At 35.0% G+C, this 23,245-nt stretch overlaps 3 protein-coding genes across 3 annotated transcripts; 1 reads left to right on the top strand and 2 right to left on the bottom strand.

The window, feature by feature from the left end:
- Positions 1-919: 919 nt before the first annotated feature.
- On the bottom strand, positions 920-1,276 carry LOTGIDRAFT_87123 (hypothetical protein; the record flags this gene model as incomplete). The annotated part of the gene is made up of 1 exon (XM_009056126.1): positions 920-1,276. A coding segment is annotated over one exon (357 nt), but the record flags the coding sequence as incomplete, so codon positions are not given.
- Positions 1,277-13,062: 11,786 nt separating this feature from the next.
- On the bottom strand, positions 13,063-15,070 carry LOTGIDRAFT_202410 (hypothetical protein). The gene is made up of 4 exons (XM_009056125.1): positions 15,059-15,070; positions 14,223-14,382; positions 13,697-13,817; positions 13,063-13,236 (listed from the first exon to the last, which is right to left on the bottom strand). Exons 1-4 carry the CDS (start codon positions 15,060-15,062, stop codon positions 13,090-13,092), a joined length of 432 nt encoding a protein of 143 aa, XP_009054373.1. The 5' UTR covers positions 15,063-15,070; the 3' UTR covers positions 13,063-13,089.
- A 243-nt stretch (positions 15,071-15,313) lies between these two features.
- On the top strand, positions 15,314-16,252 carry LOTGIDRAFT_144778 (hypothetical protein; the record flags this gene model as incomplete). The annotated part of the gene is made up of 1 exon (XM_009056124.1): positions 15,314-16,252. The coding sequence occupies one exon, from the start codon at positions 15,314-15,316 to the stop codon at positions 16,250-16,252; it is 939 nt and encodes a 312-aa protein (XP_009054372.1).
- Positions 16,253-23,245: the final 6,993 nt, after the last annotated feature.

Genomic DNA, 23,245 nt, shown 5'->3' with positions numbered 1-23,245 from the left:
TTTTTGAATCCCAAGTTTAAGACCCCCCCCCCCCCCCTAACCCTAACCCCCCCCCCCCCCAACGATAGTTCATTCTGCCCCATATCTGTGCCCCTTGTCCGGCACCGCCAATGTGTTTATGGGTGTCTAAGAGGCAGGTGATTATTAAAGCTCGACAAGTCAATCAAAGTGTCATATTCAAACGAACATCGTAAATCTACAATTCTAACCGCGTTACCTTAACCCATAACCGTGTTTTGTTTCTTTTTGAATTACGGATTTAAATCTGTCGCTCATGCATGAATTAAGCTATTATATATTTTGTATCACACTTTGTAATCTTATGCCTAAAAGGGATATAATCGCTATCTGTTTCACCAATTAAACCTTAATCTCAGAAACGGTAATTTTTTAGCTAAGCAAATCCGTAATAGTGTTTACACCTCACCGTCGCAACCTCACCAGTTGTGTCCAGAATTATCTGTGTTAGAAAGTTAAAAAGGCGACTCGTCTTTTCTTAAGACTGTGTTGTAAGCCCATATAGAAAAGACAATAGAAAGTGAAATTCCTAGTTAGAGGTATTTTTGATTTCGAACATTTCTAATATACTTCTGAGGACCATTTACGTCCCGAATCCACCCCTGTCCCTTTAACAAAATTTATCAACAAAATTTGTTAAGTTGGTTTCAAGGGACACGTGAATGTAGTGAGCTGTTTCGTTTCTTAAATTTGTGATATCATGAGGGTGATTTGAATTGCAAGAAACCTTTTCAGCCCACTTCCCCACACCCACGTCTCCTCTCCTCCTCTCCACACCCCCGTCTCCTCTCCTCCTCTCCACACCCCGTCTCATCTCCTCCTCTCCACACCCCCGTCTACTCTCCGAACCACACTCCCGTCTCCTCTCCTCCTCCCCACACCCCCGTCTCTCCTCCTCTCCACAGGCTGTCGTGCGGATGAGACAATAAACCGAGGCCCCGTGTGGTACAGGCTGTCGTGCGGATGAGGCAATAAACCGAGACCCCGTGTGGCACAGGCTGTCGTGCGGATGAGGCAATAAACCGAGGCCCCGTGTGGTACAGGCTGTCGTGCGGATGAGGCAATAAACCGAGGCCCCGTGTGGTACAGGCTGTCGTGCGGATGAGACAATAAACCGAGGCCCCGTGTGCTGCAGGCTGTCGTGCGGATGGGGCAATAAACCGAGGCCCCGTGTGCTACAGGCTGTCGTGCAGATGATACAATAAACCGAGGCCCCTTGTGGTACAGGCTGTCGTGCGGATGAGACAATAAACCGAGGCCCCGTGTGCTACAGGCTGTGTACGTAAACGAAATGGAAAAAGAGCATGTTAATGCTGCTGTCCTGGCCAAATTTACTCATAGTACCCTGTATGGCGTTGCCCGCTTTCATTTCCCGTTAAGATGCAGAAAAACAGATCGTAAGACTCTATCCATTTGATTTTGTCTTCTTAGCTCCTAATATTCATTTCCATCCCGAGGCCCTGACCTGTTTATTCCGGGCTCGAGTTTCTCAAAATTTTGATTTGAAACATAAAAATAATTACATAACGAAAGATTTAAAGGGGCAGTGGGAAGGCAAATCTAAATAAGATGAAAATTTCGAGTCTTATGTCTTTTTCTACCACAGTCCCGTTCTAATTACGTTATATTTAAGCAATCAAAGCGTGTCAAGTAGATTACCACTTCAACTTCCAATAATAATTAGACCTTTAAGGTCTGAAAACAGTTCAAAAATAGCTGGAAATGATGCTTGTTGATTAGAATGATGCATTGTGGGGAAAATGGTGGAACAGAAACCACGCAACACCAGATGTATGAATTATGAATGGAAGAAAATTTTAATCTTCGCTTTTAAAAACAATCTTTTTTTTTTTTTTTATTTCAATCACAATATATTTTATATTCTTGTGTGAAAACTGGGGTATCTCGCATGTAATCTCTCACACATACAATTTTTGATTTTTATAAGGAAAACGACAGACTGGGCCTTTAACTTTTCATATCCTTCATAAATGTGATTTTGTGATTTACTGACCTCATTGAAACATTTAAACAGATAATAAAATAAATACATTCGCAACTTGACTCAACAAACGATACGAAAAATAACTCTAAAATCTATTAAAAATGTTTGCATCACTAAAACGAAAAGAGATTGTCAGCAAGCCAAAGTATGAAAAGTTTTCATTGTTTTGTTTTTGTTTTTGTTTTTGTATTTTCTCCCTTTTTATTGTCACTCCGTCGATATATTATATATCAATAAATGCAGTCACACCACATGTCGAATTTCAAATGTAAACATTGCTACGCATGGTTGATTTTGAGGTTTTTCGGTGGGAAATTAAATACATTACATGAGTCTGTAAACTTGGGGTGGATATAAAGACCACATCATCCTATAAAGAAACAACTCGTGTCGACTAGACCCTATTTGTGTTATTTCAACGATATGCACTAATGTCTAAAACAACGTTTTTCTTCCGATTACCCCTTTCAGTGTCTTTGATCGATTGCATAACGTTGTACACCATTGTTAACATGCTTTCCCTTATAAATCCGTTTTATTTCGTGATTTTCTTTTTAAATGCAATCTTTTTCATGTCAGAGAATAAAGCATGACTGAATAGAACGATTTCATCACCGATTACCCCCGAAAGAGTTCAAAATTACTCCTTATGAGGTACATGTAATTACCCCAGGTTGAAAACCCCTGCTCTAGATAATCTTGTTCTATTTCAGAAGATAGCGGGTATATCGATAAAGCCATTAAAACGTAAGTGCAAACGAAATAATCAAAATAGATTTTCATATTCCAACCATTGTGAAGATTTCATTTCTCTCTGTGGAACAAGTGAATTAACAAGAAAGACACAAAATATCCAGGTCTGCATTTTAAACAGACTAGTCGCGACGACCAAGGCATTTAAACATTGTCAGTACTATCTGTATCAATGGTACTAACTGTCAGTACAATCTGTATCAATGGTACTAACTGTCAGTACAATCTGTATCAATGGTACTAACTGTCAGTACAATCTGTATCAATGATACTAACTGTCAGTACAATCTGTATCAATGGTACTAACTGTCAGTACAATCTGTATCAATGATACTAACTGTCAGTACAATCTGTATCAATGGTACTAACTGTCAGTACAATCTGTATCAATGATACTAACTGTCAGTACAATCTGTATCAATGGTACTAACTGTCAGTACAATCTGTATCAATGGTACTAACTGTCAGTACAATCTGTATCAATGGTACTAACTGTCAGTACAATCTGTATCAATGGTACTAACTGTCAGTACAATCTGTATCAAAGGTACTAACTGTCAGTACAATCTGTATCAATGGTACTAACTGTCAGTACAATCTGTATCAATGGTACTAACTGTCAGTACAATCTGTATCAATGGTACTAACTGTCAGTACAATCTGTATCAATGGTACTAACTGTCAGTACAATCTGTATCAGTGGTACTAACTGTCAGTACAATCTGTATCAATGGTACTAACTGTCAGTACAATCTGTATCAATGATACTAACTGTCAGTACAATCTGTATCAATGGTACTAACTGTCAGTACAATCTGTATCAATGATACTAACTGTCAGTACAATCTGTATCAATGGTACTAACTGTCAGTACAATCTGTATCAATGATACTAAGTGTCAGTACAATCTGTATCAATGGTACTAACTGTCAGTACAATCTGTATCAATGATACTAACTGTCAGTACAATCTGTATCAATGGTACTAACTGTCAGTACAATCTGTATCAATGATACTAACTGTCAGTACAATCTGTATCAATGGTACTAACTGTCAGTACAATCTGTATCAATGGTACTAACTGTCAGTACAATCTGTATCAATGGTACTAACTGTCAGTACAATCTGTATCAATGGTACTAACTGTCAGTACAATCTGTATCAATGGTACTAACTGTCAGTACAATCTGTATCAATGGTACTAACTGTCAGTACAATCTGTATCAATGGTACTAACTGTCAGTACAATCTGTATCAATGGTACTAACTGTCAGTACAATCTGTATCAATGGTACTAACTGTCAGTACAATCTGTATCAATTAGCTATTAAGGTAGTTATAGACTATTATATATTCTATAATTTAAGGATGTACCTTACCCAATATAAAGATACCCTACAATACCCTGACATCACACTCGTCTAAATTAGATTTAACCTGGACCAATGACGATGATACAGATTACTATGATGATGAGGCTTATCTACTCCAAGTCATACCTAATAAACTAAATAGACGATCTAAGAACTATTGTGTCAGAATTTCGGTTCAAAAGAGTGATAAACTACATGTAAGTATTTTGCTTTATCTGGCCCGTACCTACAAGAACAGCAAGGGAGGCATGCCCCATATTCTTCTCCCCCACTCGAAAACGTGGATTGCTCCCCTGAATAAATATTTTTATCTGAGTAGACTGAAAAATGGGGAAAAATGACTTATTGAGGTCATCGGATTTTCACTGGACGCTCGAGATTAGAACTCACAGAAAGCCTTCATAAAACTCATTTTACCAGCTGATAACCCCTTGTGCTTTTTAAATTTTCCATTTGAATTTGTTTTCTTTAGAATGGGCTTTTGTTTTTAATTATCTCATAACATATATTTCCGTTTATTATGCGCACTGTTATATAATACGCAGTTTGTTTCTTATCCTTTCAACTACTGTATATTTTTGTTATTTTGATAATTGAGCTTTTCTACATTTTAATTCAACAGAAAAATATCCAGCTCAACTGTGTCAAGAAATTACTCGGTAGAAATGGGAAAATTGTCATCATGAAAGAATCCAACTCTAAACACCAACCAACTACTGTGGTGAAAAGTATAAAGTATAAATTCACAAAGAAAAGAGGTATGATATATCAAGTCTAGGCGTGTCATTTTAATAGTTATATCTGTATTGGTTGATATAACACAGGACGATTGGAGAAACAGTTCGAAACGTTGTATAAAACATTAATCAGTGCTTGCTATTCCATAAACTTTTGCCATTATATTGTACTTAAAATCATCAAAGCCAATGAATATAGCAATTTCAAGTTGCTTCAAACCATCTCCATATTGTGCAGGATATTTTTCAAAATTTTTGTTACGATAGAACAGATTTGTCAAGCTGAAAACTATCAAGTAATATTGACTACTATTCTCAATCTAAAGAAAATGTGTTGAAGTGTGAAAGTTTTCAGCGACAAATAACACTTGATGGTAAGATGGTTTTTGAACACAATGAGCCTAGGAACTACAATAATGTTTCACCATATTTAACAAAAATGAAAATTTCAGGTAAAAAACGACCAGCGACGAAGTTATCCGCCCCTAAAACCTGTCATAAATGGAAACCAGACCATATTAGTGTTGTTATCAGTGATGATGGGGTCAACATTACAGCCTGCCCTAGAGATATCAGTTTAGGACGAATGGAGTTTGGTTTATATAATGTAAAGCTGGACCGAATGGAACCGAATTTTTTCACACCCAAGGTTAGACAGAATTCGTACCCCTCTTTGTGGTGTTATACCAAGAAATATTTTATTCGGTTTATGGGTTTTGTCAAAAGTCTTGAGGTAAAAAAAATCATATACACACGATGTCAATATTTCTCATGAAAACTTGTAAGTGAAATCAGAATTCTGAAAGATTCGTACGATTAAACTTGTACGTTAGGCGAAGAAAAACGTTATTTTAGACGTTAATTGATAACGTTTACGCTCGTACGTTAAACTACGATATTTCGAGAAACGGTAACGAGCTCCAATCGGACTTTCCTCTAGAATAATATCCATGAATAAGTCTATTTGAATTCAATTAATTTAGAATTAGATTGCAATTTCATTTTTTCCTGATATTTTTATTTAACGTACAAAAGAGAAGGAAAAACAAGTCACGAAATCGTAATTGTAATTAGATTGATATGGAAATTACTTTTTTCTTCCTCGTTGGCTGGTTAGCTGGTTGGCTGGTTGGCTGGTTGGCTCGTTGGCTGGTTAGCTGGTTGGCTGGTTGGCTGGTTGGCTGGTTAGCTGGTTGGCTCATTGGCTGGTTAGCTGGGTTAACGGATTGTTTAGCTCCTGTGTTTAGCGAAAGATAGTTGTTTTTGATAATGCTCGAATGGTGTAAACTATTTGATATTACCTTGACCCTGACAGCGCCAGATATGAAGAAAATATTGCCGAATCTTGTTTAGTCATTGAAAGAACCAGACCCATATCTTTTCACTACCGATATGATTGAGGCACCACAATACGCCTTTAGCAGCATACATTTGTCTTCTTCAGGGTTGTTGGGCATTCTTCTCTAATATATCAGATGGACAGTATACAGCGACAGTGAGTAACTATATAACATTCTATTAATTAGCATACCATTCTTTTACCATTATTATATTTTATATCATGGAAACAAAAGGAAGGGAAATTTCCTGTTTAAAGACAGCGGAAAATATCGAAACAGTAATAATCTTACTATTTGTATTTGTTGTACCCAGGAAAAATACAGAGTCCATTCAAACAGGCAGCAGAAAACTTCTAGACAATAGTATTTTTTGAAGCAAAGAAAAATATAATGCTCTGCAATACCAAAAATGATTTTGGGATCTCAATGCCAGAGGAATTTTTCCGCTCACTGCGTCTCTACGTTACAGGTTCAACTACGGGGGTGTACAGACTGTGAATTGTATGCTTATACACGATCTCCCTGCCCTACGGTTAGACACCAATCGGCACAGTTCTCTATCGTCACACCTACCACCACCCTACCGTCCTCCACAACTACACTCGCGACCTGCTCCACCTGGAAACCACGAACTGTCCGCAGATTTCTGGTGAATGGGGGTGTCAATATTACAGCCTGTCCGCGGGATTCAAGTCTCGGCAGACTTGAGTTTGGTTTATACAATGTAAAACTGGAACAGATGGGAAAATTCTTCCAAACACCCGAGGTAGGTTTAAATGTGAACTAAATGACAAAACTGGATGCCCACTGACAGAATCTCTTAAAGTTTCTTTTTTGATCAACTTATCCGAATTTCCAACGGTGCTGCCCAATATCAGCTTTCCTCGAAATATTTCCTTCCGGTTGAGCCGATGAAATTGGTATTAACTACAGGTACGGTACAGAGGAGGAGCCAGGTTTACGTTCGAGGGGCGAAATATCTGAGATTGCCCGAATTTCCCAACCTAGTTATGAGATTTTTGCCCGAAAAACTTCCTTTCACGCCCCCTTCCTTGGCTCCGCAACTGGCTATTTGTTTACACCTTGATTTGCATGATTCAAATGGAAGCTATAGCCGCGTTTACACTTGACCAGCTTGAAGTGAAACGTAATCGGTCCAGACTCGGCCCGACTGACCTGCACCGCACCTGCGCTGTTTTCACTGTGCCAGAGGTCATCTAGTACTCACCTGCTCCAATTTTGTTTTTGAGACACAAATTTTATATTATCGTGAATATTGGGGGCTCAAGGCATTGCAAACTCGTTATATACTATTACTACATAGAGTTAGTTATATGTTAAAACTTTTTTCTATTTAAGTGGCGCGTTTACACTAAAATGATATTTTACCTTGCTGTACTCGGTCTGGACCGAGATCACCTCCTCTATTGTGGCACTCGGCCCACTTGAAACTAACTCGGTGCCGTGCCCGGGTTGAGACTGCTACAAATTATGCTGACCGATTCTGGACCGGGTCCGGCCCAATCAAAAAAGGTGGCAGTGTAAACAGGTAAGAAAGCTTGACACCGTGCTAGTTTCAAGTGGCTACAAATGTCTCGGATCCAACTGCCAAAATGACGGAAATCTTTTTCGAATCCCCATATACATCGAAAGCCTTCAATTTCTATTTTGCAATACGGCGATTGCTCTTGTATTCGGAAATCTTTTTGGATTGTCAATACTTGGAAAGTAAGTCTACCCTTCTGTTTCCAGGGATGCTGGGCATTCTTTCCGAATATTACACATGGTACCTACGAAGGAACGGTGAGTGAAGAGTTTTAAGTATCTAAATGACGAGGAAGAGGGGGAAGGGCATACATCAACTCCAAAGCTGCAACGGTATATAGCGATTATAACAGGGTGTTGTGAACTTCATCGATCAGGGGTAGGGGAGAATTATTTCTCCTTTATTTTCCATCATATTAGTTACAGGCTTGACTGAACGTCGCACTCTAAACAATTTCCTCCACTGTTTTCTTCAGGTTCAACTACGAGATTGTACAGATTGTCTGATGTACTCCTACACCAAGATGCCATGTTCCACAAAACGTTTTCACTCAGCTCAATTTACGGTGGCCAAACCTGACGAACCTGGTAAGTTTTTATTCATATGCATGATTTATAAATAATCATCTGCAGCATCATCAACGTCATCGTCGTCATTATCAGCATCATCAACGTCATCGTCGTCATTATCAGCATCATCAACGTCATCGTCGACATTAGTATCGTTATAAAAGTCATCGTTGACATTAGTATCGTTATAAAAGTCATCGTCGTCATAAGCAGCATCATCAACGTCATCGTCGACATTAGTATCGTTATCAAAGTCATAGTCGACATTAGTATCGTTATCAAAGTCATAGTCGACATTAGTATCGTTATCAAAGTCATAGTCGACATTAGTATCGTTATCAAAGTCATAGTCGACATTAGTATCGTTATCAAAGTCATAGTCGACATTAGTATCGTTATCAAAGTCATAGTCGACATTAGTATCGTTATCAAAGTCATAGTCGACATTAGTATCGTTATAAAAGTCATCGTTGACATTAGTATCGTTATAAAAGTCATCGTCGTCATAAGCAGCATCATCAACGTCATCGTCGACATTAATATCGTTATCAAAGTCATAGTCGACATTAGTATCGTTATCAAAGTCATAGTCGACATTAGTATCGTTATCAAAGTCATAGTCGACATTAGTATCGTTATCAAAGTCATAGTCGACATTAGTATCGTTATAAAAGTCATCGTTGACATTAGTATCGTTATCAAAGTCATAGTCGACATTAGTATCGTTATCAAAGTCATAGTCGACATTAGTATCTTCAACTATAGCAACTGTAGTTTGATTCTGCTGACGACTGCTAACGTGTACCACAAACTAACTGTAGGCTTTTATCACTTGCACGTTTATCGTCCAGAATGCTTTAGCGAGTTAGACTAGGTTTTGACGGACAATGGCGGACTCTTACCATATGTTTAAATAATAAGTGTGCGCGTGCATCATTCTGTTTATTTGTTAACCACGTACATTATTTGACCTATTTCTGTTACAGAGGGTTCGATCACCACGCCATTGACACCGCACTATCACAAAATAGCACCATTGCCCACAAACTATACTACTATCATCGTGGCTTCGTCTTGTACAGCTTTTACACTTATTATTGTGTTTGTCTTCGTTTACTTCCGCCTCTGTAGTAAGTATACCTATTGCTTTTGTAATTTGATGTAAGTATACGTTTCACGAGAATCATAATGAAAAGAGTTCAGTGGCCTGCTACCAAAATGACATTAAAGGGAGACGGTTGTTAAAATATTTATTTTACCAGCTGACATAGTGCTTTATTCCTTTTCAGAATGAAATTAGTTTGACTGCCATACACTACCAGAACTTACAAAACCTTTTTATTCAAGGATTTGTTACAAACACCATAAATACAGTAATCTTATTTGTCGATTTCAGTTCAGTTTTAGTTAAATATTAAATTACGTTTCTGAGAAACTGGTCGCTGGTCGCTGGTCGCTAACAGTTTTTGTTTTTTTTTACAGGGAAGAAATGTGACGATAAAGAATCAAAAGTAGATCAATACAGATCTTTAAACCCAGACGGTAAGGGATTGATTCCATAATGGAAGGTTATATATAATACACTAAGAAACCTGATAGTAATGAGATAAAGGCTCATTAAATGTATTTACAGAACTCGTTTTACAAGATTAAAACCATCACAATACCTCTATAAAAGAAAGACTAATGTATCGGTGAGATAGTCTCGATGTCAGCGGATCTACGGAGACCTGTAAACTACACATAGCGAATATTGTTTGTTTTATCACTTGTACCGACTTCTTTTTATTCTTTTAAATTTAGGAATTCTGGTTTCGCCAATTAAAAACAACAAAATTCTGGTTCTGTACCAGGCAGACGACAAGGATCATCTGAACGCTGTTCATAGTTTCTGTAAGCTACTTCGATTGTGCAACACCGAGGTGATCTTGGACAGAGAGCAAGTATCAGAAATCGCCGAATACAACAAAGAAGGGTGGACACGAAAGCAGATTTCAGAATGTTCAGCTGTAGTGGTCGTTTTGTCTCGAGGTTTGTTAGAAAAATGTCGGGAAAGGCGAAGAAAAACGCCAACAATTGTAAAATCTAAATTCAGATCGGATGCGTTCGACGACCCTTTCTTTAACATGTCCGCGCTTGGACTCGCGTGCATGCATAATGCAAAATCGTTTCATGAAAAGACTGTAATTTTCGTATCTTTTGGCTACGGAATGGATATTGTCAAAGATCTATCGCAAATATTTCCGTCGATGGTTAAATACGTCCATTCGGTTACTAGCGAACCTGATGTTTCGCCATTGGTCAAAAATCGAACGAAGCGCGCTCTGAACCTACAAACACTCAAACCATATTTGTCTATGGAACATTCGGCTAGTCTTGAGGCCATCTCTAGAAGTGAAGCCGCAAACGAATTCCTGTTTCATGTCGGTAAAGTTATGCATCGTCGAGAGGACGTTATAATGATTTAAAACATCCAGTACACATACTTTCATTCCCAACATAAACAAGTGTCATTGTACCAATATGCCAGCTAATTGAACACAATTGTTTTTTATGGTCTAGTCCGAAAAACTGTCATTGTATGAGGTCACGATAATTTGATATTCCCTAGTCTCATTCTGACCACAGAAAACTGTCATTATACCAAACAATCAGCTACCAAACATAGTCTGCCAAGAAATTATGAATGCATCCAAGCCAATGAGAACATAAAACTCATTATTCTACTTTTCAATATCAGCTTCTGTTTAGGACTTAAAGACAGTTGCATATCGCTGGTGTTTTTGCTTATTTTTTTTATTTATTTATTTTTTTGACACTCTGTGTGACCCTGAATGTGACATATACTGATCTCTTATCCACTTTTGAGTGGGTAATTAGCCAACATTGGTTGGTGTACAGTGTGAAGGAATGTGTGATTATTGTTCATGGCGTAGGTAGGAAAGTAGAAATAGGCGAGGTACGGTGGGTGTCCTGTTAGGCTGTAAGGTGCAGGAGAGATTAGAAAAAGCAACCGTGCCAGCATCATTATGTACCTCGTCTATTTCCACGACTTCGTTTCGCAACAAACACTCCTGATGGTCAAATGACGTCAATATATCTGGACAAATTCAAATATGCATTTACAGTGTATTTCCTTGATCTCGTTTTTTCAAGCTGTTTTTTATGTTTTATTTATAAGGGCCAGGTGCGCCATTTTGGGTGGTTGATTTTGGTGTTGAAGTACTAGAAATGTAAGAAAATCCCACAATTCCTTAAAAAATACTTCAAACTAGGGATTTTACCCACTCTTTTAATATATATATCACAGAGTCGTCATTTTAACATTCAAATTCTGGACACACATGGATTTGAAGATTCAAATTTCTACGGTGAGCTGTGAACACTATTACTGATTAGCTTAGGTAAAAAAATATCCTGTTTCTGAGACTAAAGTATGATTGGTCAAAAAGAATGGTGCATCTGTCCCTTTCTTTCAGAAATTCTAAGAGGTTTTGTAATATTTGCATTGTATATCGAGAACACTTTTAGTTTATATCTGCACCATTAAGATTTCCAGTCTCATATCTATGGTTCCCTTATATTTCCAACAAAGAATTATCAATTAGCTTGCAATGGTACACCAACCTGACGTCGAAATGTATTCTGCTAAGTGATATGGGTGGCTAACATATAGTTATAATATTTAAATAAGCAATGATAATCGAAATACTAGATTTAATTATTTTATACTAATTATGATCTCATTTTATGAATATTATATTATTATATCAAAAGTTTTGTTGTTCGGCAACTCTCGGTAGTTTCCGTCAAGTATAATCCAGCTCTGTCGTTAGAATCTGGACACAGTGCGGGAAATATGTCCACAGTAGCAGAGCGGTAGTTAGCATCTTTCGGTAGACCGCATAAATTCGAGATTTTAATTGGGAGATATTTATTTGAGGAATACGTACACGACGTGTGTGTGTTTGTGGAGATATCTTGGCAAGGTCTAGAGGCTAAACAATTCAACACCTCCCTTGTATCACAGAGGTCTATAAATGTAGCCATTTGAATGTATTGTATTCCAGAAAATACAGTCAATCAGAGGCCTCGAGTCTGTAATGCAAAAGTCATAATGTATACTGTCTTTCTGTCGATGGCTATAATTGACTGTATCAGCTTATCATGTTAAGAGCAAGGGAATACGGAGGAAGATGTATGATTGGGGTAAGGAGTCAACTTTTATTTCGTTGTTTAAAGTCATAGTAATATAATAAATAATTCTAGATTCTTTCGTATCGATTTTTTTTCTAACCAAAGTAAAGTTGATTGGTTAAGTTTATGTTGTGATGAGAACTAGACATAGCTATAGACAAAAGCCTCTCCGTGTCTCTCAAACAAATGATCAAGTCGCAACTAAACCAAAGAACACCTTCCATTGTGGTCTCAAGAATTTCACTTCAAGATTTACTTCCCTTTAGTTGAAAACGCTCATGTTGTGTATCATGCATAACCAAAATATTTCTTAACGCTCACATAGGATTGTTTCAGTGAACTGGATATACCCACCATATGATCTTCACAATATCAAGTTATCACGAACTGCGTCAGATACAAGAATGGTGTTTGACACAGTAAGTAATAGTTTGACATAGTGAAGATGCCACCATAAAGGATGGGTTCATTTGGAAATGGAACAGAAGTGCCCAACTACTATTGGAATAATAACGAGGCATTTTAGTATTTTTTTTTTTATTTGATACATTTTATGATCGTGGTCGTTCCTTCTTGCCTCTGAATAAAGCCCACAGTGAAACGTTAGCCACTTTAACGATTTTAAATCGTACACCAGGAATATCTCCCACAGCGTGACCTGATCGACCGAATCCAGCAACCAATACTTCATCGTTTTCCTGAAATTCAAATAGGTATATTGATATAAAGATAATGGTTATTTAACTTCTATAATACAATAGGTTTGTAAGAAAAGGAACTATGATTCTATCTTACGTATGCAAATTTATAGTTATTCAGCCTACTTTTTGGCACAGGTATTTATCTAAGAAATATGATGTTATACAGTGTGCAATTTGGGAAACTTTACCTTGACTTCCTTTCAGTCATAAGATAAGAGGGCAAGGACATACAGTGAGCAAAATAATTGTATCAAGATCATCAGCCTTTTCTACGAATTCTAACTGTTGATTGAATTTTTAATTCAAGTCTGTAACACATGGGCGCAGAATGCAGAGATTTGCTTGGATTGAACACTAGTACTCAATCTTATCAAATTGCCACATTAAAAATACAAGAAAAGTCTCAATAGCAAGACATTGTGAAGATGAACAGAGAATTTGCTGGAAAAATACCCACCTCAATAAAGTTTAGACAACCATCATTAGGAACGAAGGCTGTAATTTTCTTTCCATTTTTAATGAGTTGAACTCTGACACATTTTCTGATAGCGGAATTGGGCTGTTTGGCTTCAACACCACTGAAAAATAAGATAAATATAATGTAACTATTGATGCATTAGCAAGGGGAACACAAAAGCAAAATAAGCCAAAAATTTCTGTTTACATTGGGATTGTACTAAACAACATTTTTTTTCAACCATGTAGCAGTGGAAGGCAGGGATTGGTTCTTGGAAGAAGACTGAATGTCATAAAACTGGATATAGTACCGTACCGGTAATCTATTTAACACTTATCACCTTTCTATTGAACTCTTCCACACCTGCATATATTTCATCGTTATTAAACTGAATATTATAAAATAATGGAAGAGCTCATTTCTAAAATTAGATCCCTCTCCAACCACCATTACCTTGCAACACTGACCTAGGGATCAGAATTAAAAATATAAAGTCAGGAAAATGAGAAACCTTAATGCAACTTACACTTTTTCCAAAACGATGCCCTTGGCATGGGAAGAGCCCTGGAAGGGATTGGCCTTCCATCTGGTTCCAAAATGAGCCTTCTTGTAATCCTTATCGTGCCATTTCTGTACTCTTCTGTGTCCTCTTAGTTTCCGGGCTGTGTGTAGCCCTGAAGGTTTACCTGAAAATCAGAGGAAATATTTCGTTTAAAACCTTACTCCACTATATCTAATAATCTTTTCAGAAACACTCTGGAAAAACTGATTAGCTCCAGTTGAATTTTAGAGGATCCAAATAATGAGATACAGAAGAATTTCGTATGACCATGTGTATTATTTATTGCAAGTGTAGAAATATGCTGAAAAAGCATGAAAGGATGCACCAAGCTCAACATATTAATAACATGGTTAATGGTTTCCGGTCACAACTAGCCTAATGAAAGAAAGCATGGATATCAATTTGAGAAATATTCAATTTTCATAATCATTATGGCAATGGTCCATTTTGCTAACAAAGCCATGCTTCCAATGATTTTTCAGTCAGAAGTCCAGACAACTACCATAATCCAAATTTAAACATAAAGTTGCAGAATTTTCATCGCAATAATTGAACCCCTAAGCAATATTTTGATGTTAGCCTAATGCCCACAAAATGGACGACGAATCATTATTTCCTTCATTACGGTTGGGGTCCGATTGAAATTATCGTCTTTTTTAAACCTTTCAATTATTGTAAGCTGTATCTATGCACGGTGGGGGGGTTTAGCATTGTTCTTTTTCAATAAATTTTAGTTATTTCTACAGGAAAGTAAGAAATATTCTTTTAATTTTTAGACACCACGTGTTTCCACAACATACCCATGATGGCGTTTCAATGTAAAAGACTGATTCTCGGAAATTCTCGCATGATATCACGAGATTAAGGCGGCGTTCGATCGACAAGTTCGTAACCAAAATAATAATCCGACTTTTCTGATTGTGTAGTTCACTGGGACTGGTGAAGACTTGATAATCAAACCGGAAGCTCATCGTTAACAACCACAAATAAATAAATATATGCCGGTTGCTCTATAAATTCATGAAATTCCAAGCAGAATGTTTTTCTGCAACAAAATGGAGACTGTAAAGTCTCGGATTACTAGTCAAGTCAAAGCAGCTAATGGTTTTTTGGACGTTGAAATTTGTAATTATGGCAAAACGGACTACTCAGGGAATGTAAGACTGTACGATTACCGGGATATCCCCAATTTCTTGAGTGGGAATCCCTTTATTTTGAGAGGATACAGAGCGAACCTTCCCATATCAACATGTATCAGAAGTTTATTTATGTGGAGCAACGAAACAATCAATATATGGTCACATTTGTTAGGATTTTTGTTATTTTTTTGTTTAATGATAAACGATTTAGTTTTTACCCTACCGAGCTATAAAACTCATGTTACAGACTATATTGTTATAACATTTGGATTGTTGTGTTTTCAATATTGTATGTTATGTTCAACTGGATATCATATTTTTAACTGTCATTCAGAAAAATGTTGTCAATGGTGGCTTGGTATTGATATGGCAGGTATATCAGTGGGTGTTATTGGATGTTATATACCAGCGTTATACTATGCATATTACTGTATCACAATATGGAGAGATATTTACATGTTTACAATCGCAGTGCTAACTTTAGGTACTCTTATCCTTCAACGTGAACCAGAATTTAAAACAAGACGTTGGTTTAAAATACGAGTGCTAATTTACATAGCGTTAACGGCGATTGGTGTAATACCCACAATTCATTGGATATATCTTAACGATGGTTTCAACGCTTTCATAGTTCAGTTATTTATTCCCAAAATTATTGTGTTATATTTATTAGGGATGGTAGCTTTAACATTTTATTTATCTAAGTTTCCAGAGCGTTATTATCCTGGCACGTTCGATATGATTGGATCTAGTCATCAATGTTGGCATTTTGTTGTTGTTTTAGCGTTTATTTGGTGTTATTATTCTGGACAAGAAATTCTGTTATATAGAATTCACAACACCTGTATTTTATGATTCTGCTGTTATCTTAGAAACAGTAATTGACTGTGAATTGGTGCAATAGCATCTGTTGTATTGATTTTAAAGGGATTGTAAAAAGGTTTTCTGAATTATTTATGTGAATCAGATACACTGATTGATTCAGTCAATTGATTGGTTTCTGTAATTATAATAAAGCTTCACTGTTTAAGATGTCATTAATATTGCATAAGCCACTTTGATTGTATTTAAGGGGGTTTGTGATAGTTCCTGCTATGACATAAACCACCTAGGTTAGGGGAACTGCAAGACCGAAAGACGTCTGACTAAAAATTGGATTGGTGCAAATTGATGCAAACATCAGTGTTCCAGATACACATAAAAATTTGATAAAACCTCCTTAAAATCACCTTAAATATTTCATCATAGAAGACTGTGTTGCAAAAGTTTACCATATTATTCTGATATAAAATGGAAATGTCTTCAAACAAACAGCGCCCAGCCTAGCCCCCAGCCCCAGCCCATTTTTGTTGTTTACTTAGTCCATCAAACCTGTAATCATGGATCCAGTGTCAGATATGTTATGATACACAAACAGTGTTAGAAGATAAGACCCTAGGATATCCTAGAAACAGTGTTAGAAGTTAAGACCCTAGGATATCCTAGAAACAGTGTTACAAGTTAAGACCCTAGGATATCCTAGAAACAGTGTAATAAGTAAAGACCCTAGGATATCCTAGAAACAGTGTTAGAAGTTAAGACCCTAGGATATCCTAGAAACAGTGTTAGAAGTTAAGACCCTAGGATATCCTAGAAACAGTGTTAGAAGTTAAGACCCTAGAATATCCTAGAAACAGTGTTAGAAGATAAGACCCTAGGATATCCTAGAAACAGTGTTAGAAGTTAAGACCCTAGGATATCCTAGAAACAGTGTTTAACTATTGATTTAAAAATGACTGATCATGTATGTAATTTATTATTGATATGTTTTTCATTGTGAATAATGTTTTATTATTTGATTATCAAAAAGGAGCATGTATCAACTGTTTGTTATATTTTAAATATCAAAATACTATAGTTTATTTGACTGTGATAAATATATATGATGCAAATATTCGTTCCTACGCCTATTAATGGTTTAGTTATGCAAAGAGAGTTGAGGCCACATGTTTTTTTGGTGCAAAAATTTTTTAATTACATTTTAGATGTGTTATTATTTATTTCTGCAATTTTTGATTTGTTTTTTTAAATAAATATCGATGATTTTATTCAGATTTGTATTTTTTTTCTGTCGCTGACATTGGAATAAACTACTAGTTTTTTCTATAAACAGACAATAGTACAACAGTGGACAGAGTACACAGAGTTAGGTGATGTCTGGTGTTTCTATAAACAGTACAACAGTGAAACACTCTCTAGAATATAACCCAGAGTTAGGTGATGTCTGGTGTTTTTATAAACAGACAATAGTACAACAGTGGACCACTCTCTAGAATATAACCCAGAGTTAGGTGATGTCTGGTGTTTTTATAAACAGACAATAGTACAACAGTGGACCACTCTCTAGAATATAACCCAGAGTTAGGTGATGTCTGGTGTTTCTATAAACAGACAATAGTACAACATGGGACCACCCTCTAGAATATAGCCCAGAGTTGGGTGATGTCTGGTGTTTCTATAAACAGACAATAGTACAACAGTGGACCACTCTCTAGAATATAACCCAGAGTTAGGTGATGTCTGGTGTTTCTATAAACAGACAATAGTACAACAGTGGACCACTCTCTAGAATATAACCCAGAGTTAGGTGATGTCTGGTGTTTTTATAAACAGACAATAGTACAACAGTGAAACACTCTCTAGAATATAACCCAGAGTTAGGTGATGTCTGGTGTTTTTATAACTGACAATATTTAGCCCGAAAGAGTTTTTAAGTTACGTCTTTAATTTACTGGATACGTTTTGGTTTTCTTCATCTCAAACACGGTCTCATGACATGTCACGTGATACGTATATTTATTCAAGATGGCGATTCAGAAATTGACACTGTTGGCAATGATTTCTTCTATTTTAATTTTGAGCTTTTGCTCTGCATCTCTGGCTGATAATGTACCGGTTTTAATGTGGTCTCCATCAAGGTTCGTATTAGCACTTTTCTGAATTTTAATTTTTCCAATAGGCCTAGCACGATCTTGATAATGATATAGTTTTTGTCGTGTAATCTGAGATGACATTGACCATTGGCGACAATGACAGCTGTCTGACTCTTGCTTGCTGAATGTTGTAGCCTGGGTTAAGAAGTCACAGATATTTACTTTGAACATAAATTTCAGAATGGTGAACACTTCATAATACAATGTTGCACTGTATATAAGAAAAACTCCCAAACGTAATTCCAGTAGGTCAACTGAACATTGTTCAAAACTACCATGACTACCCTGGTATTTTATCGGACTGACTGATGTTAACTTGTCATCTACCAAACAACCTGACTGATAATACCAGTATAAATTCTATATTCTCTAACCCTCTAGCTTTTAGATATACTATGTTTTTTATCAGCCAGAGATAAGTAAAATTAACAATAATACGGGCTAGAGTTAGATCATATTAAAGAGATATAGTCTCTGTCATTTAAAGATTTTTCGTACCAGCTTTTCAGTTCTACTTGGATGACCAGTCTTTCTGTTCTGAATAAATTCCTCATTATAAAGTTGACTTTTGTAAATAATTCAAAAGGTCAAGAGGTTTTCGACCAGCTCCTAAGTTGTTATCCTATAATGTTGCTGTATTTCTATGTTAATTCAATTTAATAATGATGGGGAAAGATAATTTATGGTATTTAATGTCACCAGTAATAGTATACAGGTTTCAGGGTTTTTTGTCTTGCTTTATTCCAAAATATTAAATTGTAGCTGATGATTGTTTATTATTTTTCAGGCCATTAAGTGATCTGCCGCAGTCGTTTGTTGGTAATACTATTGATCATAAAACATTCCAGACCTCATATCTCAATCCACTAGCTACTACTAAAAACAATCATATTGTCGTCTTCCTACAGGATAAGGTAGATCTTTAACTTCTACTTTATATTTGTTATATTCATCTATCTAAGAGCTCAGTTCATTAGACGTTTGCTTAATATCCCAGGGGCCCAAAACAGTTTCTACTTTCACCTCAGTCAGTTCACGGCATAGATTTATATACTTATTTTATTCCCTCTGTCTAAAAGTTTGGTTAGCTTAACAGTTGCACAATGTCCTAGAGACCCAAAACAGTTTCACCTCAGTCAGTGTACGGCATATACATAGTCTCTACTTGTGTACTGCAGGAGAACTATCAATTTAAGTGGTAAAATGTAACTTAACTTCATTCTTCATTTCATCAAATAGGAACAAATAAGTTACATTCCATAAGAACAAAGACATCTGTTTTTATCAATCGTGGACTATATCTATAATTATAGAGAGAGTTAGTGGACTATATCTATAATTATAGAGAGAGTTAGTAGACTATATCTATAATTATAGAGAGAGTTAGTGGACTATATCTATAATTATAGAGAGAGTTAGTAGACTATATCTATAATTATAGAGAGAGTTAGTAGACTATATCTATAATTATAGAGAGAGTTAGTAGACTATATCTATAATTATAGAGAGAGTTGGTAGACTATATCTATAATTATAGAGAGAGTTAGTAGACTATATCTATAATTATAGAGAGAGTTAGTGGACTATATCTATAATTATAGAGAGAGTTAGTAGACTATATCTATAATTATAGAGAGAGTTAGTGGACTATATCTATAATTATAGAGAGAGTTAGTAGACTATATCTATAATTATAGAGAGAGTTAGTAGACTATATCTATAATTATAGAGAGAGTTAGTGGACTATATCTATAATTATAGAGAGAGTTAGTAGACTTTATCTATAATTATAGAGAGAGTTAGTAGACTATATCTATAATTATAGAGAGAGTTAGTAGACTATATCTATAATTATAGAGAGAGTTAGTAGACTTTATCTATAATTATAGAGAGAGTTAGTAGACTATATCTATAATTATAGAGAGAGTTAGTAGACTATATCTATAATTATAGAGAGAGTTAGTGGACTATATCTATAATTATAGAGAGAGTTAGTAGACTATATCTATAATTATAGAGAGAGTTAGTAGACTATATCTATAATTATAGAGAGAGTTAGTAGACTATATCTATAATTATAGAGAGAGTTAGTAGACTATATCTATAATTATAGAGAGAGTTAGTAGACTATATCTATAATTATAGAGAGAGTTAGTAGACTATACCTATAATTATAGAGAGAGTTAGTAGACTATACCTATAATTATAGAGAGAGTTAGTAGACTATATCTATAATTATAGAGAGAGTTAGTAGACTATATCTATAATTATAGAGAGAGTCGACTAAAGTCCAAACTTCATTCGGTATTACTATATAATTTTTTTTTTATATTTTCAGTTGAATATTGATGATTTTGCTAAATATGCTGATATCTATAATCCTTACAGTGATGGTGGAGCTTTTAAAAACATCAAGGTAGGGTTATAATCTTGACCTCTTATTATAGTGTTATTCTATGTGTTATGCCTACCAAACCTTCATTTTATACACTGTCCCAGTTAGATCTAGATAAAAGAAAAACCTGTCAAGAATCATTCAGAATAGTAGCAAGTAAAACTCCATTTCATTTACTATCTTTTGGCAATGCAGTTTCTTCTTCAACTTTGTTTAACTCTGTTTTTATCCTTTATAGGGTTTGATGGATGATCATTTCTCAGTACAACTCCCTGGTGTAAAAACACCCCAGGTTGCTTTAGATAAATTAAAATCAGAATTCAAAGACAGGCAGCACATCGTCAAATCACCATCTGATATAGCTGGACTAAAACTGGATGACAAGAGTTATCTTATCTTAGTTGTATTACCTGACACTAGGGCAGCGAGTAATGAAGAGAAAGCTTTCACTAAGAGTGGTAAGTCTATACTGTTTCTATTCTTATATGGAGGTTAAATTTCCTTGTACTCTCTGTAACCTGATATTCAATGGACCCATGTATTATAGAGAGTGTTATAGTTGTTTGGATGGGACAATAAACCTGTGTACTACAGGTTGTGCACGTAGAAGATCACTCGACATTTGGAAATTGAAATAAGAGCATGCCGCTGCCCTGGCAAAATTTCCCTCATTGCACCCTGCATGGCGTGGTCTGTCTTCATTAGCCCACATGATGCAGAAAAAGTAGGACGTAAAACTCCATTCATTTGATTTGATTTTTGTCTGGGTCAGTGTCTCCAATCAGATTATACCTTTTCATATCTTATCTTCCTTAAACACAATGATACTATTTGAATAAGAGTGTTTTATATGATGTTAATGATAACTATATATTATATATTATAACTGTTTATTAGATGTGGTAGAAGTGTCTTGTTAATGATAACTATATTTTGATTGAGAGAAAGTAATTATATTATATTGTATATTATAACTGTTTATTAGATGTGGTAGTAGTGTCTTGTTAATATAACTATATTTTGATTGAGAGAAAGTAATTATATTATATTATATATTATAACTGTTTATTAGATGTGGTAGAAGTGTCTTGTTAATGATAACTATATATTATATATTATAACTGTTTATTAGATGTGGTAGTAGTGTCTTGTTAATGATAACTATATTTTGATTGAGAGAAAGTAATTATATTATGTTGTATATTATAACTGTTTATTAGATGTGGTAGCAGTGTCTTGTTAATTATAACTATATTTTGATTGAGAGAAAGTAATTATATTATATTGTATATTATAACTGTTTATTAGATGTGGTAGTAGTGTCTTGTTAATGATAACTATATTTTGATTGAGAGAAAGTAATTATATTATGTTGTATATTATAACTGTTTATTAGATGTGGTACAAGTGTCTTGTTAATGATAACTATATTTTGATTGAGAGAAAGTAATTATATTATATTGTATATTATAACTGTTTATTAGATGTGGTAGTAGTGTCTTGTTAATGATAACTATATTTTGATTGAGAGAAAGTAATTATATTATATTGTATATTATAACTGTTTATTAGATGTGGTAGTAGTGTCTTGTTAATGATAACTATATTTTGATTGAGAGAAAGTAATTATATTATGTTGTATATTATAACTGTTTATTAGATGTGGTAGTAGTGTCTTGTTAATGATAACTATATTTTGATTGAGAGAAAGTAATTATATTATGTTGTATATTATAACTGTTTATTAAATGTGGTAGTAGTGTCTTGTTAATGATAACTATATTTTGATTGAGAGAAAGTAATTATATTATATTGTATATTATAACTGTTTATTAGATGTGGTAGTAGTGTCTTGTTAATGATAACTATATTTTGATTGAGAGAAAGTAATTATATTATGTTGTATATTATAACTGTTTATTAGATGTGGTAGTAGTGTCTTGTTAATGATAACTATATTTTGATTGAGAGAAAGTAATTATATTATGTTGTATATTATAACTGTTTATTAGATGTGGTAGTAGTGTCTTGTTAATGATAACTATATTTTGATTGAGAGAAAGTAATTATATTATGTTGTATATTATAACTGTTTGTTAGATGTGGTAGTAGTGTCTTGTTAATGATAACTATATTTTGATTGAGAGAAAGTAATTATATTATATTGTATATTATAACTGTTTATTAGATGTGGTACTAGTGTCTTGTTAATGATAACTATATTTTGATTGAGAGAAAGTAATTATATTATATTGTATATTATAACTGTTTATTAGATGTGGTAGTAGTGTCTTGTTAATGATAACTATATTTTGATTGAGAGAAAGTAATTATATTATATTGTATATTATAACTGTTTATTAGATGTGGTAGGAGTGTCTTGTTAATGATAACTATATTTTGATTGAGAGACAGTAATTATATTATATTATATATTATAACTGTTTATTAGATGTGGTACGAGAGTCTTGTTAATGAGAA

This window comes from Lottia gigantea (genome assembly GCF_000327385.1).
Source record: "Lottia gigantea unplaced genomic scaffold LOTGIsca_261, whole genome shotgun sequence".
Classification (NCBI taxonomy): Eukaryota; Metazoa; Mollusca; class Gastropoda; family Lottiidae; genus Lottia; species Lottia gigantea.
Note: the sequence above shows the minus strand (reverse complement) of the source record. Positions and strands in the feature narration are given on the sequence as shown.